The following is a 19,198-nucleotide window of genomic DNA, read 5'->3' as shown; positions in this document are numbered from 1 at the left end:
AGGAATCCTTAAGTCCACAGCACAGACCTCAGTCAGTTGAGCCAATACAGGATATAGAAGTACTATCTACTACTGCTATGAGCCCTAGAGGGGGATTAGACAGTTGGTTTAACTGGTTGTTGATGCCAGCAGAGAAATGATAAAATTCATTACTCTTTAGTTCCTTTCCCTGTTCTGGCAAAACAAACAATAATAGACACACTTCCCCTGCCATATTTGAGTTCTCCTCTCTTCTTTGTAGTTTGGGTCCTAGTTTTAGCACTCACCATTCTTTCCAACCATTTTAATCTGAACTTCCTTGCCCAGCTCATCAAAATTGATCTCTTGGGCCATGTCTGTAGCCCAATCCCACTTTCAGTTTTAGTTTATAACTATCTTCAACTACAGTCCTCATCTTTTGTACCCTACTGAGTATTTAATGCAAGTAGCCTTGGATACAAGTCTAGCCTTCCTGATAATGTTGCTGATAAGATTTTTGTATCCCACTCAACTTAGATTAAAAAGCTTCTTCCTTAACTCTGCTTTTACCAGAACTCCTGGAATCACATAATCTCTTTACTCCCAGTTCATACAAAATGGGTTTCCTCTACCTTCCATCCTCAGAAAAAGATTATGATATTTGAGCTGAATCCTCCAAAGAACATCAGCAAAAAGTTTCAGAAGGGCACCCAGCTTGAAAAACTTGCATAAAAATACTTAGATTTGAAAGGATATAAGCAACTATTTATATATACACATATATATGTCATATTTATATACAAAAATATATATGATACTGCCTCTCTACAAGAATATATCATCATTTATTAACCAAAACCAAATTCAGCTGTAGAAATTGACACATCTTTTTTGGGCTTTTATTGCTCAAAGGAATCTAGTAGTGCCAACCTTCACACCTGCACAGCTTCCTTTCACATAGCGGCATTATGCTGGCCTACAAAGTGTCCCAGGATTGTTTTATCTGGGTGGAGGAAGGACAGCTAAAGATTCTAGATCTGGAATATGAACCTCAAGCAGCTTTTTCCAACTACAGAAACAATTACACCACCTTAAGGCATACCGATCAGAAAGGTCCATTCTTCCTACCACATCATAATGATACGTGTTTTCTGCACAGCCAAATATATGCTTATGGACTTTTCCTTTGATGTTACTCAGACAAAAATAAGGAAATAATTAAGTATTGACCCAAATAATTATATCCTGCTTGAAGAGCAAAGTGGTGAAGATTTTTAAAAGTAATATAATGAATGAGATGACAAATACTTTACAAAGAAGAGTTTGATTAATAACACTGAACGTGGTTTCAAGGAATCATGCTACTAACTGCATAAGATTATTTATAAAGAATTCACAAATTTATTCTTTCTGTTGCACAATTTAAAGAAAGGCACAAGAGTGGAAGAAAGAAATCAACAGTAAAAATATTTTCACTTAAATAATAATTTAATTAAATAATTAATGAATTAACAATTCAGCTCTCAAAAAGTAATAAGAACATAATTAGTCTCCAAGCTGAAATTATAAAAGACAGAAAATAAAAACTGCTTTGTGAATTTTGAGTATTTTGAATTTTCTACTAGTACGAAAAGCTAGAGTTTCCAAAATCATATTGACGCCACACGGATCTAGAGCAGCATCGAATACCACGCCACTGCATTTCCTCATCTCAGCTCAGTAGGCAGGAGCTCTGGGGAAGAGAGGCTCTGGGGAAGAGTGTAGGAGGAGGGTGTGGACCCCAGAAGGAATGACAGTAGGAACGACAGTAGGTAAAAGGTGAAGATATGTACAGACTGAAATGATTATGCACAAAAAGGGACAATATGGAGGTGGACAGATTAATAAAAAAAATACTTGAGGAGAGGATAGAAGGTTCCAGTGCAAATTATCTTAAAAAACTGCTCATTGGAAGTCACAAAGTGGAACGGAGCATATAATCTCTTCAAGCCTTTCTAACCTGTTGGCTTCTGAGCAACGTGCAACTCCATAGGGCAATTTATCTTAGCTATCTTAAAATGGTCTGAATCACCTTCTGTAGGTGCCTGTCTCTTTGCATTGGCTATGGAGAGAGGCTAGACACCTAGGCTAGACTGCCTGTCTTAGACAACTAAAGCTAGAACCCAGCCCTCAGTCTTTTTCATCTTCTCATGAGGAAGTGCAATCTTATGTTCATTTTAGTCATCCTGTGCACCCAGCTTGCCTCTGAATTCCCCTGACTTCAGCATTATTGTATTTTCAGATAGCTGACTGGAACAGAACACAGTATTCCAAAACAAGCCACTGATTTATAACAGCACCACATCAGTTTTGGTATTTCCCATTACATTCTTTGCAGGCTCCATACTGCAGCGATCAGTTTGTTTTTTCAAACGCTACTGCATACTGTGGTTAGATTTTCACTGAGCTATCTATGAAAAATATAAGCACTCAAGTTAAAGGTCTATGCACAGACCACAAATTCAACAACTTGTGCAAAGTATTTTTTTAAATGGCTATTAGTTTACTTTTTTACCCACATCAGAGTCTATCTGCCATCATAACAGCCTCTCCTTTTACTACAACTCTTCAAAATCCCCTAGTGTTCTCTAATCTTGACCAACTTCGACAGTTTTGTGACACCTGCAAATATTGCCTCTTGGCTGCTTCCTCCACATAGACAAGAAAATCACGGACACATTTTCACCATGTCTTACGCATAATAAGCAGTCTGATGCAGAAATAAGAAAAATCAAATTTTCATTTATTCAAAGCCAACAGTAATAAACATAATGTTCAGTAAGATGAAACAACCAGACAAATATTTCATTATGTAAAAGAAGTCCCTCATGTTTAGGAAAACTAATCCTTGGAAACTTACCTTATAGTCAGATAACAGTTAACTCTGTTACCAACAGCAAAATAATCAGCCGCAGTTAGAATGTCTATGCCATGTGGAAAAGTGCCCTACAAACATCATAGGGAAGAGGGAAAAAAATTAGAAAATTTTATTTAAAAATGTAAAATACTTTCCAAATAGGCAACATTATTGAAAACAAATCTCCTACTACTCTGCAAACACTGAAAAAATACAATTTAATTTCTAAGTTATAGTAAAATCACTTGTACTAAAGATATAAAGGATGTTGGATATATAAACAGCAAAATACCTAGCTTCACTTATGAGTGAATGATAAACAAAGTAAATAGCAGCAGGTAAAAAAAACCTATGCCATAGTTATCTTAACACCTTCAAGTCATGTCCAAATATATATTTGGTAAATGCATGACTATGTACATACACAAAAAAATGATTTCTCTAAAAGAATGTTTAGATAAGTGTAAACATGTTTTCAGTTTATGTGAAGGAACAAGTTATCTGCTGTGAGTTTTATGAAGTATAAAATTGGAGATTTAGGCACCAAGAAATGCATCACATGTAGAATACATGGGACTTCAGTTACTTCTATTTGTTTCTACTTACACAAATATTTTATGACTTATTTATTAATGAACTACAAAAGTGGGGTTAGTTTGTTCGTTTTTAAAAAGAACACTGGTGCCCAGCAAAGCCTGAAACGTTGAATCCTACAGAAGTGTCACACTTGTGACATCACTGCTCAAAAAATTGTTTTTAGAAAATAAATTATCTTTCTAAAAATGCAATTGCCACCTAAAAATTTGCCTTTTATATAAGCAATACAATTCAGATATTCAGAATTTTGATTGGCTATGACTGATTTAATACAGTATTACGCAGCAGGGCTGTGTTTTGGAACGAAGGAGGCAACATAGCCTCCACAAGCCATAATTAAGTACAAATGGAAAACAGCCAACTGAAAGACACTACACTCACTTACAAAAGGGACAATCATATGATATTTAAGCAATAAGGCTATGTGGAAGTACAGGTTCTGGATATGATACAGTTTTGTTTGTTTACAGCTCACTCATCCCTTCCACGTTAGGATACAGCCATGCAAAAATAGTAGAAAATATCTCTAGATCTAAGCCTGAATAATTGAAGAAGTATATATTGCAAGCAGTGGGAAGTTGTCAGCTACTGTGGAGGTCTTATTCTGGGAAGCATAATGCCAACAGTCCAAAAAAACAAGGCCTGGAATCTGACTGAACCAAGAAGGATAGACAGAATATTTATGGCTTATCCAAGAGACTACCTGCAAGCTCTAATAATGGTGAAATGAATGTACTCTTCAAAAGCCTAATGAAACACTGATTAGGGATAAAAATGCACACATGAGAAATACCTCAGTATGATTTATAGCCAAACAAGACGACATACAATTAAATATGTAAGAATGCATACTGTACATAAGGACAATCACAGCTAAACACTTTCAATTCTAGCTCCTCGTTGGAGCTTGCTATCTATTACTTGGCTGTAAGCGTGCCAATTTGATGCCATCTCACCGAAGGTCATGGTGCCGCAGTGCGTGTCAGTGAGACAGCAAAATTCCTGAAACCAAGTTCAAGAGTACAGAGGTCATGGCCGACGGGAGAGACAGACTTCAGAGGAAAAGCTAACAGTTTCTATTCTGTCAAAACACTTAAAACTTACTTCTCCAATATAAAAGTTTGTCTTAGTAGAAGTATGTGCATGTCTCATGATTTATGCTTAAAAACAATTCTTCAAAATTTTCAAAGTTCTCATTCACATAAAGTGTAAGTTACAATGGCTTCTTTTTCTGAGGCCATAAAAGCAAGCTCTGGGATTCAGAACATGTTGAATTGCGAAGGTGAAGCAGGCAGGAACCAGGAAGTAAACGAGGTCAACTTTTTCCTCCACCTATTTAGTACCAGCATTGTTACTTCCGATGGAGAGTATGTTTTAGCTCCTTCCAATTCAGAGAAAGGGTGTCTCTTTCAACACATTACATCCAGGTAAAGAACTACAGAGGGTGTATCCACTGATTAAGTAACCATTTTCCTAGGCAGTAAGGAATAGTTCAGTAAGTAAAACTTCTGAACTTCTACAGGAACCAAATGGAGACTGATAGCATTCTTCACGCCATGAAAACTTACTATTTCTCTGCAAACTCCTCTTTTAACATGCCGACATATAAAGTAAAATTGTTGTGTGTTCTACCAACACTGACAAATTTGAATCTTGCATCAAAGCAGAATCAATAAGCAAACTTTCTGGTTGTAAACTAACTTAGACTATACCCCTCTGATTAAGAAATACAAAACTCCACAAGACTTTTGCTACATGGAAGCATTTCTAAACCTGCAGCACCCAGGAGCCCTATCTCACCTGGAACTGAAGTCACAGTAAGGGGTTTACTTCATTCAGTACCTCATGAAGTGGAATCAGGCTGAGTTGCTGTGAGATGACTAACCTCTCCAGGGCAGTAACTATAGACCCAGGGAAGAATCACGCTGGCTTCTACTTATCACAGACTCAGTTGGGTCAGGTCACCAAAAATACCTACCCTCTTCCTCTTAGTCTTCTTGCACTCTTTCTCTGCTATTAACCTAATTCTATGTAGAAATACATACACCAGTTACAGACACGTTGCTTAATACCTGTAGCTCTAAAGGAGTAATATCCCAGCTCTTAACGCAGAGATCTTCAGGAATGGTATCAGGGAAAGCAAGACAGCATTTTAACAAAGATCCCTTAAAGAATAGCTTATTGATAACAAAATTTGCTTTAACCATGCTCACATGCCCCACTCTGTCACAAGAACCACTGAACCATTTCCCCCCCCCCCCCTTTTTTTTCCTCGAAGTTGTATATTCAGCTTTATTAGTTCCTGATGAGAAACCACGAAACTTTGAAATCCAAGTCTTTACCCTATTTGCTTCTTCTCCAAGGTTGCAAATCAAAGTTGTTTGAGCATTTTAACTACTTAATTGTTGCTAAGTTACATAGGAACCTACCACAATACTTTTTATCAAAGCACTTAAGTACCTCCAAAAGTAACAGATTTCTCAAAATATCTAGATGGTAGTATTACTGTACAACAGGCAAAACCAAATACTGAGTTAAAGACTCTTAAGCCTAGTTCATTGTTGTATCACCAACCACAGCAAAGATTGTGCAGCACACTTCAGCTGTTCCACTACTATTGAAAACTAGAAAGTCAATGAAACAAAAGAATAACAAAAAAAAATGCTCTTTTCCTGCTTTAAGAGCGTTACAGTTTGCAAGGTGTGTAATGGCCATCATACATGCTGATTTTGCTTTTCAGAATGAATTAAAATTACCAGAAAGCTCACTGTCTCCAAAACTAGAATACTAGAATAAAACTCACATCTCAGAAAAGTATTCCACAAGAACCTGTTTGCTGATAACAAAAATAATTACTTTGTGACATCCTTTTACTCAGTTTCTCTGAAGCCACAGCATCTAATTTTGATTTTAGGTACTACACGTTTACAGTAACCTCCAAGGCACTAATGAATGAAGATTCAGGAAAGTTACCATACCTGTCTCCCAACATTCTCCTGGAAGGCAGCCTAAGGAACAGAGAACAAACATACCAAAACGAGTCAGGTTTGCTTTTTGATAAACACCAGATGATGAATTCAAAACACACAACAATATAAATGACCCATGGCTTTTCTTTTTTAAATAAAGTAAGCTTTGTCAGTAGAACAAGCCCACAGGGCTTTTTTGTTTCTGCATCTCTATGTTCTGGTGTTCTTAAAGCTGTATGTTGCATGACAGCAGTTTAAGAACGCAAGTTTATTAAACTAGTCACACCTGCAAGAGTGCTTTTGAGTAGTGACACAAGGCTCCACGCTGGAATTGAAAGTTAATACCCGTAGACAACAGAAATTGAGATGGCTCACTTTTGTCTGACTACTTCAACATAATTTGCTAATAGTAGGCAAAGTTTGATTCTTTGTCAATGAAAACTTCAGACAAAAATTACTGAGAATGCAATACTTATTTGAAAGATACACATCTGAAAGCATGCTGAAACACTGAAATTATAAAACCGGAGGACAAAATTAATGTATGCTTCTTGTGTTTTGCATTAAATAAACTCAAAATCTTGCAAAATGCAACGAATACAACCATAAAGTTACTCTCTCTACTTGTATGGTATACAGAATAAAACCTACTTAACTCCCTACTTGAATTTTCTCCCTCTCTCAAAAAAGCCAATTATTTTTTGTTCATTAAAAGGATATACAATCGTAAGTACTAATAAAAACTTCTGTAAATTTTCACTCTTTTCAGAGGAGAGATCATCATTATCTGGACACTTCTCTTAGGGAATGTCACTCTGTATACAAACACAAATCTCCAGCGATGGACAGCACTTGTCACCTGACAGTTAACTGATATTTAACATACAGGGAGGAAGTCCCAATCTTTACTGAAAATGCCACAAGAACTTTGACAGACAGAGCTTCTGTGTTTCCTACATAAATACAGTACCATTGTGGTAATCCACCTGTAAAAACAAAAGGTTACGTTAGCTCACCAAGGTATCATACTCTACATATGGAGCAAGCACTCACAGAACACAGGTGAAGCAAGCCCTAATGAAGTCAGAGTCTCTTAGTGCATTTCTGAGGTTATGTCTGTTTAGGATAATGACTGCAGTTCCTGTAGACTTGCCCAGGCTAGTCCAGCTCCTGCTCGCAGCTTATCCATTGCAGGACACGTAGCACAGGCTGACTCTAAACCGCTCACCCACCACCTTGGCGGGATTTGGAGCCCACCTTAGCCTGCTCGCAGTTGCAGCCACACTGCCAGCAGTGGCCCCGAGCTAACCAGTTCAGGATTGCCTTGGGTAGAACTGCATGGGCTGTCCTCCGCAGTGGCAGCAGCGTAGGTACGCCCTTGGGCAACACATAAAGCAGTCTTCCAGAACAGGAACATGAGCTGTAGCCATGCCCTACACTTGTTCTTTATTGTACGCTGTAGCCCGGCTTCTGACATGGGGGTTTTTCACTCCTTACCTCTCTACCAACATACACTCCCAGCCAGGACATCGTTTCATGTCACCCTGCATCATTTATTTCTTTTTACATACATGTTAGCTTTAGATCCCCTTTTATGCTATTGAGACCCTTTTACTCAGTATAGGGAGGTTTCAGCAAGGATGACACTCTCAGCTATCGTATCCAAGGGATTTAATAGTTTAATCACTGCACTACAATTTATTTTAAAAAGGTACTGCTCAGACAAGTGCCTTACTGATACAAAAGCTGTAAAGCTTTTTTTTTTCCCCCCTTCTTTTTAAATCGGAAACTTCGATATCCAAATAATGTAAGCCTGGTCTCAAACCAGTGAAAGTTTTATTCTACTTACAATACATCTGTAGGCCGAGGACTGAAATATACTGTGGCAAAATCACTGGAAAAAGATGTATAGGGGCCTATAGACAATGTTGCAGCAAAACAGCTATTGTACATAAAGATTTCACAGGGTTTGTTTACTTAATGTAGGAATTTTAAAATTCCACTGCTGTATCACTATTTAATTTTCTAACTTACTTAGAAAAACAATCATGAAGACCTAAGAAATAGTCCAGCAGCATGGCAAAAACAGTTAGCATTCATCTGATGTATGCTAAGCATCTAATTTACATGTTAATTTACACCTAATTGATTAGTTTATCTATAAAAAAACCATACAACTTGTAAGCAGTGGTTAAAGGATAGATAATAGTATTGCCTTACTATAAATATATTTGTCAATTATTTCCATTTAATAGCCTTGGAGAAAAATTATCAGTTTGTTAATAGATTCTCACGCTTGTGTTATGAATTTACAATTCATAAAAGTAAGAAGAGAAATATGGTAACTAGGAAATTCCTGTATACATAGCCTAGTAGCTACAAAATTTTCCAGTTGCAGACTAAAACTGTATAGTAAGTTGTTTCACAGCCGGTTGCTTAGGTTGAGGGAGGTTCGTAGGCATCCCCACGAACCTCTCAACTTCAGCATTGTTGTTGTGCATTTTAAAAAAAAGCTAAAAGGTGCCTCTTCTGCAAATAAGTTTTCAGCCAATTTACAACGAAAACCAAGATATTAAAACAAAACCAGAAAAAGCCCTCAAAGGAATGTAAAAACAGAACCCTAGAGTGTTTAGAGTTATATTTGGAAAATTTCACCACTGATTTAAGAAGGCTTTGTAGACAATGCACGTTCCAGCTGTGATGACTTAAACACATTACTGTTCTAGGAGAACAGCATCTAATCCCAATTTTAGCAACAAAAATGTGATATGGTAAATTATTTTTCCTGGGTGTGAAGGAGTACATTGCACAGAAGAAGTCACAAGGAAAACCTTCCCCACAATATTATTTCGTTAAAGCTTTGTGAGAGAAAGCAAAATAGAAATATGAAAATAATGAAACATATTGTTCATCCAAGTGAAAAGGCAATTTTCTAGAGCTCATTTAATGTTGACAGAATTCCCTCCTTGTTCCTTTAGCACTTTTTTATTGTTTCACCAAAGATTTTTCTTCAAAATACTTAGGAGATTTTCAATAACCGAAAACGTTACTATTTCAGTCATGCTTTCAAATAACTGCAAATTCCTAAAAGATGCCAAATATTTCAATCGTTTTGTAATAATAGTTTTTCTTTTTTCATACAATCCCCTTCTGGAGATGGAAAAATTGGATGCAAAGATCTTAATTTCAGGATTCAATGGTATCAGAACCAAGATGACCAACTAGCCATGTAACCTGAATCTTTGCTGTTCCCACAAAAACTGAAAAAATATTAAAACATTCTCTAAGTCATGATTTTAAAAACTATCAACCAACCAAGAGGAAAAAAAAAACCCTCTCTTTAACATGTCAGAACTGAATGGAGCCCAATCCGAGATCACTTATTCATGTGATTATTCCTTATAATGATTATTCATGAAAGAGTTGCACAAGTCAGCTCAGAATGCTTTTGGAGCTTCAAAAGAAGTGTCTTGTTTTATTCTGTCTAACCTCAGGGTTCAAAATATCTCTATACGCTATTTTGTTTTATTGGTGCTCTGCATTATAATATATTGCATATTGTAATAGATGGAAAATCTAGTAAAACGTGTTTATTTAAATACGTATTTAACTGTAGTAATGATTGGAAATAATTAGGACTCTCAGGTATTTTTCTTCAAAACTGTAGTAATGCCCGGTAAACACAAAATATTTCCTTGCCTGCCTTTCTAAAATAAGAAAAAAGGTTTCAGTACTTTCATAACTATCCATATCAAAAGAGCAATTCCCAATTTTGACCAGCTCTAAATTAGAATGTACTAATGAAAAAACTGACTGGAGATAACTGAATTGCAGAATGCTCGATAGCTTGGTTTAAAGTAGAAGAGGAAAGTGAGAAGAAAATGTACTGTATTTTGTACTCATTTGAAATATGGAAGCATGATCTGCACTAAGCTTATAGCATTAGTAAATGTATCTGGTTTAGCACTATACTTCATGGTCAAACTATTGGTTTATGTTTAAGCATAGAAACATAATGAAGATTACACACGACAATTAGATCAAGCCACTAAAGGTAAGCAGTACACTTGTAGTGGCAATCATGTTAAAAAGAATTCTCCTCTTTATATATATTACCACTGATTCCTAGGACAATTCCTATAGAGCAAATAAATAATTCCCTTTTCACCGCCTACACTCTTTAATGTTTTGTGCAGTTCTCAGGAAAGCAAAGCTACCTTTATTTAAATAAAATCCTTAGAGGAAAACAAAGTGACTTAAATTAGCCAAGAATAGCAAATTCTACAGTTTCTAAAATTTAGGGCTTGAAGTTTGGGGGAAAGTAGCATTGCTCATATTCATTAGCTGTACAGTATGCGAAGAATATGTTATATCAGTACACAGTGATCTACAGCATCTTAGCTTCCATGCTTTGGTTTTAACCTATTTAGACAAAGTGATTTGTGATATGATTACACAAGCGACTGACTCACTTCCCCAGCAATTATGCTGCAGCTTCGTTCAACAGCTTAAACTCTCAAGCAGAGGTGTGGCTAGAAAAAATAAGGATGCTATCCAGGTATCCCTGAGAAATGTATAAATGCATTAGCTTTCAAAGTTTCAGTCAAAAAATAAGACAGACCTGTTAATTAATCTGCATGTTGCAAAGACTGCCTTTTTTTAAATGCATTCACAGTGAAGTTTATTCTTGGGAATAGAGACACCTGGTTCTTTGACAGACATTGTTCGGTCCTGTGTTTGAGTTAATACAGTTATAGGGTGGGGTTTTTTACATTTGTATAAGATAACTTGTTTTATCTGTTGAAACAGACAAGTCATTCTTTTTTTTTTTTTTAGAAAGCAAGTTCAATATATACAACACACTGACTTAAATTCTTAAAGATGTCCATTCTTTATTTTTCTCAAATTCTATAACCTCTCCTCCATAAATTCCCTTCTCTTAAGAAAAATCACACATTCTTTTCAATTCTCAACTGCGTATTTTCTACAGAAAGGTTCCACAGAATATACTTTGGTGTCAGTCCTATTAACTAGATAACAATATCTGCCTAATGGATTTATCACTTTATTATAAAAATTCCCTGCCCTACGGAAAGAGTTTTGTACAATAACTGAAAATATGTTTGAAGGGGAGATGTTATTCTAGAAATTTTCAACATACCGCAATTACAGAGTAACAGTTAATGAACAATTAGAAAAGTATAACTTCACAAAACTTACCAGCTTGGTGACTTGAAAAAGATACAGTGTTTGTCTATTATGAATGACCCTTTTGTCTTTGATATTGTGACTAGAAAATGCTAACTAGCTCTTTCTTAGATAATTTATCTTATCCATCATGACAACAATACAGCAGATTGTGAACTGTGGCCATAAATCAAGATGTGGATCTGTGGATTGTATAATTTCAAATCTAAATTCACACCATACTTCTAAGGATTTAAAAAAGCACTTTTTTGCTCACAACACAATATATTGCTTATATACTGTGGTTCTACATAGCTAAGTCTACAAATTATTAAATTAAATGAAAACAAACAAAAAATAACAAACATATAAGCTACAATGTGGTAACTTACAGAAGCAGCTCTTCTGCAATTAACATCACGATCAAATACTGCAGCAATAACCAATGCACTGAGGAAATAAAATATTGAGTATTAGTACCAAAAATATGAGAAGAAATGCGTAACGCCATCATTTCAACATTTAGACTTCTAAGCAGAACACACAGCATTTCCTCTAAGGAAAAATTTCTAAACTAAAATTTGAGTTGAAATAACCATGTACTTCCTCGTTTCTGTAGTTTGCTGTGGACATTCCATAGCATAAACAGACAACTACCATCCTACTGTATCAAAGCAATTCAAGAAGTATGCAAATATCTTTAACTGCATAGAAAGGTTTTCTATTTTAAATATAGCAGGAGTTTAAAACTTGGACATAACTATCATCTCTAATGTGAGACTCATACAGTGCAATTTTAAATTAAAATAGCCAAATGCACAGCAAGTTTTATGTAGGGCTTAAGCAAAACTAAAAGTTAAGCAATGGAAACTTGCAGCTATCTCTACAAGAACAAGCACATCCTGTAAGTAACCAAAAAAATCAGAAAACGATATGCAAATCCTGCTAAAAAGTGACCTGCAAGATAAATTGCAAAGCAGTTTTTTTAAAAAGGTGACCTGGATATACAGATGCACGATTATACAAAACTATTTCTTTGTGCATGAAGTCTAGTAACCCTGCACAGTTTAATTCTTCTACCCCAAAAGAACTGCTTTTAAAAGATGTGCTACACAACAGAAGAGAGAGAATATATCCCAGGACATGGAGTCTACAACTTTAGAAATCCACCTCCAGCATTCAATTAACTTCAGTGACAAATAAACATCACTTCAGGAGAATCATTTAAGCAGAAAATTATTCCTTTCAAACTCTAAAACTCTTCATTACATTATTTATTGACTCCAGGCAAAACAGGAAATAAATACTGGCTAAAAAGTAAATCCACGATAGCTTTGCTTTAGCACAAAGCTATTAATTACACTGATAATATCAAACTTCCCTGGGTAGTGGCTATCAGTTTCCTACAGTGAAGAATACTGTGGTGTTAAAATTCACTGAAATGCACAATCAATGTTGCCTCTGTAATTTCAGTTTACCTCCATCAAGGAAAACAAGAGACAGAAAGCAAGAATGAAATGAAAATAAATCCCAATAAATTGTTCTAAAGACAGTTAATGCTTTCTTATTGCTACTCGCATGAGCAACTCCTCTCTCTGCCACAAAGACATTAGTTGATTATAAGACAAAAGGAGGTCATCCAAACAATAGCGATCGGAAGAGCAAATGTTTAGGAAGCATTCCATTAGAAGTAGCATACATGGCTAACTGTTGAAAAAGTGCTGGGTCAAATACATCATCTTCATACCATGTTTGCTAATTTTCTTCTCTGGCATACAGAGAAACTTAAAAATCCTTTTAAAAGGATATCTAAGAAGTATATAGTTTTAATGACATGAATAGCTCCCATAAATCTTTTAATTATAGAAGAGAACATTCAAAACTAAGAGATTGGATGAAAATCATCCTGGAAAGCAAAAAGAAGCCAATTTCTGCCTGATGTTTCTGATTATATGGACTACAAGATAAAACATTATTTTGTCACTTATGCAGTATTTCAATATTGTTCTCTTCTGAGAAAACAAAAAAAAAAAACCCACTCACCAAAAAAACCCCTCATCAAGCCAGGAAACTCAGAATCTAGAGTGTTGCCCTTACTGTGTCAAAGGTACCCTGAAGTTACGTGTTACAGAGTATTTCAAAAGAGCTGTGCTGGGTCAGACCAAAATCCTTCCAAGTCATTGCCTTGTCTCCCACAGTGACCCAAAAGGGACGCTTAGGGATGAGTGTAAGGACATACATATTGAATGTTAACATACTGATTTATGCAGTCTTTTCAACTGGCAATGTTAAAAGACCATTACTGGAGAATAAATACTGCTCTTTGAATTTCATATTTAGACTTAAAATGTGGTTTATTAAATATAATGGAAAACAGTTTCAGGTTATTATACACAACAAGAGTTCAGCTTATAATCAAATTGTGCTTTTCCATTCTTTCTTATTCTTATGTTACCTTAAGACAAACCCGTATAAGTAAAACCAGCAAAACAACATACTGTCTATGTGATGCCACCCGAGTTATTCAGTGCTGCAACTGAATACCATGTTTAAGAAAAACAAAACAAAAAAACCCAGGAATTTTGTCATTGCCCCCGTAGCCTCATTATATTCATAAATCATACTGTAGTCACTGTTTTATGTTAATCCTTTTAATAGAAGTGTTTTAAACTTATCAAACTACATGAATATTTTTTTCAAGCTAATTCCTATTTGAAAATGCAGGCACAGTCTGCTGTAACACAGGGATTAGCAAGGAAAGCAACATGCCTAAGATGAAACATGTCTAAGGTGTCTTCACCTGTCTGCTTTGTCGTGGGAGTTTATGTGATACTCCACCAAGATTTCCTAACATAAAGAAACTGTTTATGTCAAACAAAGTGGGATATTTTTTTAAGCTAGTTAAAGAATCATGTCTTGACTTGCCCGAAATGTACCACACCTGACTACTAACAGGTAGAGCAAAGAAAGGCTTTGCATCTTGCAGTCTCTATGAAACACATTTTGTAGTTCCTTGAGGTATATTTAGCCTGTATGCACGACAAGCAGTTAAGTGTACAACACACGCAAACGGACTTTAAAAAGCAAGTTGCAATTCTATCAGTCAACTAATAGTTCTCCCTTTCTTCCCTATCCCTTCCCCTCTCCCCTAACTACTCACTTAACTGGCTTCAGGGAAAGTTAAAAGGACTCAAAATATGTTAGCGGCTCACCTCCTCAGCCCAACACCGATCTCATTACCTTCCCCCGACAAGGCAGAAAGAATCAGAGAGCAGAGGCCAGCCAGGTGATAGACATCAGAACACAGAAATATCAGAAATATCAGGTTACCCTTTCCTTATAAGCACCAGATGTACCAGACAATAAATCTGAATTTCCTTTATCACCTGTAGCAGGCACTTCTAGTCTATACTAGTCACAAGCAGCAAGAAGCTTATCCTATTGCTAACCTCTGAGAATTTGCTACTATTAATTCAAGCATACCACCCTGAAGCTGTGGGAAGAAAAAAAATAAACTCTCAAACCTCTTGCCAATTTGGCACAAAACCAAAATTTCCTTCCTGAGCCCAAAAAAGGGAAAAGTCTAAGTTGTAACAGGACAGAAAACTCTCCTCCCTACTATACATTAGGGAAGGGAAGGCATAATAATCATCACAGGCAAAACGGTTTTGAACAATCCAAGCAAGTTAAAAAAAGGAGGCGAGACCAGAGTCAGACCTGAGTCTGTTGAGAGCTGCTGCTGCGGCAAACAGCCCTTTTTGCACCTCTTCAATCATGCCAGTACCCCAACTGGAATGGCTACACAGTGAGCTGGATGATGAAAAAGATCTAGGCTCAATTAATTTTTCTTTTGCTAGCTTTTTTTTTTTTTTAAACCAGAGAAGCTCCCCCATTCATTTTATCACATGTAGCTGTGCTACGCCCAACTGCAGGAGCAACACAGGGGAAGGAGCAAGCAAAAGAGCCTGCTTCAGCCAGCACTGCTAAGCGAAAAAGCCCTTCAGACTACAGTCTCAGATTCAATTCCTCCTGTTTATCTAGGCAAGGAGAAGGTCTGAAGAAAAGGAGAAATGCACTTCTACACTGCATACTTTCACAGTCCCTCTAACCCAGCTCACATCGAGCTCTTACACTTCCTGCTAGCCATCCAACATCCTACACTGTTCAGTGTGTTACTCCAATCCCAAAGTTTTGGAGTAAAATGATGTAAGTATAATAAATACACACGTAGAAAAGAGCGATAAGAAAAATGCTTAGAACACAAGTTACAAATGCTGCTATTAAAAAAAAAAAAAAAAAAAGAAAAAAAAGGCATATGATGCCCCTGCAGGAAATAACTTTACACAAGTGCAAGACACAGTAGGCACACAACTCTCTTCTGAAGGCAACATTCAAATACATAAAAGAAGAAAGCTATTCTCAATATTTCATCATGGTACAAGATGTAGCTCAAAGCAATGCTTCAGATTTCCCCAATTCTGCAGGACAATCTTGCCCTGGAGCAAGCTACATCATTCATCCATAGCCACACCTTCCTTTTTTTTTTTCCCCTCTTCAAAAACAACGCACCACCGCAGGGAAGACAAAGCCGCCTGCACTCCTACACTGTACGCACTATTTGTATTAGTATTCTGCTGAACGGGAGATAGCAATTAGATCTTTCTAAATAACGATTCATTTATTGATTACCTACACCATTGAACGACAGATAAATGAAACTACATTCTGACTATGCAACAGTTCCAAATAATTAAGATAGCCAGCAACAATTTAATCACTATAATTGTATAATAGAGTAGAAGTATGTTTTCCTTTTTATTTTTTGTTTAGGTTTTAAACAAAACAGCTCAGCTTCTTAAGTGTGCACCTGCCACTTTACAGACAGTAACTTCCACACCCAAGGGGGCAGGAATCAAATTACCCCTATTTCCAAGTTACTAAATTATGTTTAACTTTCCTCATAGGTAAGCTTAAAAAGACAGCATGCATGTAGAGACTGGGAGAGAAAAAAACCTCGGTCAAGTAGTGCTTTTATAAAGATATGCTTGAATAGCAACTTCAGTACATGCATTTCAAAACGTAGTAAGGTTAACCTGCAATAAAAGCGAAGTTTCATCTACTTTGCCAAGAATTTTCTTTTTGTGGTCCTGTAGTTTGAATAGATCAGGCAAGGCTTTAGAAACCAGTTTAACGAGACTTTAAAAAATAAATAAGCAAATGTGAGTAAGTGTATCTTGTTGAAATATGGATAGGGAAAAAATACTGGCATGTAAAAATACAAGCAAGTACTATCAGAAATACTCTCAGGCGAGTATTTCTAATAAGTGTTCTCTATCTTCCCCCCCCTTAAAAGAAGAGTGTTAAGGTCAGGAAGGAAAAGGACTGATCTATGATCTACAGCAATTAAGTTTGTAACTTCAATATTCTGATAATTTCATCACTTAATAACAGAACATTCGTAAGAAAGCAGAGAAAAAACAGCTATCACTGAATATGGAGACAGATATTTCTTTTAAAACAGTCATAAATTTTACGAAAAAAATATGATTTTATGCAGTTTAAGGTGATTTTTTACTAGTCAAAAGTGAAATACTTATGTCCCTTGACTACTGAAAACAGAGAAAAAAATGTCTTTCCATTACATGATGCTACAACTTCGCAGGCAAGAAAAGGAAAAAAAAAACCCACCACCAAATTACCCCTCTCCTTTAATTTGTAACTACTGTACCACAGTCTGAATGGGTTGTGGGGCAGGACCCAGTTTAAGTAGCATACTACTTCTGTATTTTGGTACCCAAGTGAGTTTCCCGACAAGTTACACTAACATGTGCCAAAGGCCATGACATGAAGTAGGAAGACATGAAGCAGCTCACTGTTTAACTCAACAACTTCTAGTTACCACCAGTGCGCTTGCTCTACCATGATGACCGCCTTGCCTTTCAAGTCTGAGTGTAGCAACCAGCTACTTGTGCTTCAAGTTCAGCATTATCTGGATTCCTCCAGCCAGTTAAACAGCAGTGTTAAAGACCATGAATGAAGGATTAAATCATTTGCAATTTCTAGCACCAAGACAAAGCAAACAGTTCAGGATCTCAATCACTCATTACATTTTTCTAAGGAGGTAGTATTTTCCTTTCAGGTAAACGATTTATTATTTTTCTATTAAGAATCTAATAGTTTGTGTTCTTATATAGGCAGATGTTTTTGCTGTGTAATTCAGTTCACAATAGGTATTATGTACTTTGTTTCAAGATGCTGAGTTCTGCATTTTTTAAGGGTAGCAACAATTTGCTTGTGGCTAGAAGTATGACTCTTCTTTAAGTAAAACAGTGACACACCTAAGGCTAGATTTAAAAAAAAAGCTGTATGTAATTATCGGCTTGCTGACACAATAGGTGAAACTGTGTGTCATACTTTATTTGAATATTTTTTTTCACCGTTTCTCTTTGGAGTGGGAATTCTACCTTCAAGAGTTGATTATATTTAGAAAAGGTATGGCCAACAAAACTACAAAGATTCTTAAGTAAAGCCTTAATATAGCGTTAATACTTGCTAAAATACCGTGTAGCTTTGTTAGAAAACGAACCATATACAAACCACAACACCTTACAACCGATCATAAGCAATTTTCAGCTTCCCCCTTGCCGTCCACCCTGTGTTTCTCTCCACTCCACCAACTCATTCCAACCAACTGAAGTTGTCGTAGCTGGCAAAGCCACAGTGTTAATTGGTATTACTACCATAGGTAGAAGATATCAATTATTTTCACTTGACACTTTCCTAAAAAGAAAAGAAGAATTTTTTTCCAGAACAGTCTGAAAGCTAAAAGACAGGAGCTTCTTCAGAAACATAACCTCCTTCATACCTGTCCACAAGTTCCCACTAACAGCTTTGTGACAGTAAAACAAAATACCACAAACCATGAAAAATCAAAATGGTGAGCTTGCATCTAACGTATGAAGAACAACATTGTTTGGCACCATGGTAGGGTGAAAGGAGTAAAAGAAAGATATTGCTCAAAGCATCATGAGCAGAAGAAAAATTCTGATAAACAGAACAGATCTGAATTCTGATAAAAAGAAGGCTTACACACTCACACTTAGGCTTTTTTAAGTTTCACAAGGAACAAGCTTGCCAGACTTTAAAAGAAACCTTAAAGTTGTTCAACCAAGTCAGAGGATGGAAGCAGAGGAATTATTTTCATAAGGCAGCTGACCAAATCTGCAAAAAGCACCAGTTTTGAACAAGACTTTAATATTGGTATATGGCTATACTCATCCTGAAGATTTGTTTGCAGCGAGAATATAAATGTATTCCTGTGAGTTTAAAGATAGCAGTAAATAACTCTGCACAGCTGATAACAGCCTGCTAGAAACATTTGTTAACATTCTGGTCATGGGTGTCACTGTGTCTTCATTGCTACCATTACCTGTGCTGCTTAGATTAAAAATAGGAATACAACCCAAGATGTAATCACATGATTATTTCACTGTGCAAACACATCTTTAGGTACCTTTATATTAAGAATTTCATACTATATATAATTTACCATGAACTCAGCTAGAAGGGAATTAAATATGACCGTTGAAAC

General features: G+C 36.2%; 1 protein-coding gene across 1 annotated transcript in view; it reads right to left on the bottom strand.

Annotated features, from left to right (window-relative positions):
* Positions 1 to 19,198, bottom strand: part of TBCD (tubulin folding cofactor D) — a 134,531-nt gene that overhangs the window by 56,729 nt on the left and 58,604 nt on the right. Inside the window, exons 16-18 of the mRNA XM_076353800.1 lie at positions 12,000 to 12,057; positions 6,430 to 6,459; positions 2,858 to 2,943 (exon numbers count right to left, since the gene is read on the bottom strand). Coding sequence (XP_076209915.1) covers positions 2,858 to 2,943; positions 6,430 to 6,459; positions 12,000 to 12,057 — 174 coding nt within the window. The remainder of the gene's footprint in view (positions 1 to 2,857; positions 2,944 to 6,429; positions 6,460 to 11,999; positions 12,058 to 19,198) is intronic.

Source organism: Aptenodytes patagonicus, chromosome 16, assembly GCF_965638725.1.
Source record: "Aptenodytes patagonicus chromosome 16, bAptPat1.pri.cur, whole genome shotgun sequence".
Classification (NCBI taxonomy): Eukaryota; Metazoa; Chordata; class Aves; order Sphenisciformes; family Spheniscidae; genus Aptenodytes; species Aptenodytes patagonicus.
Note: the sequence above shows the minus strand (reverse complement) of the source record. Positions and strands in the feature narration are given on the sequence as shown.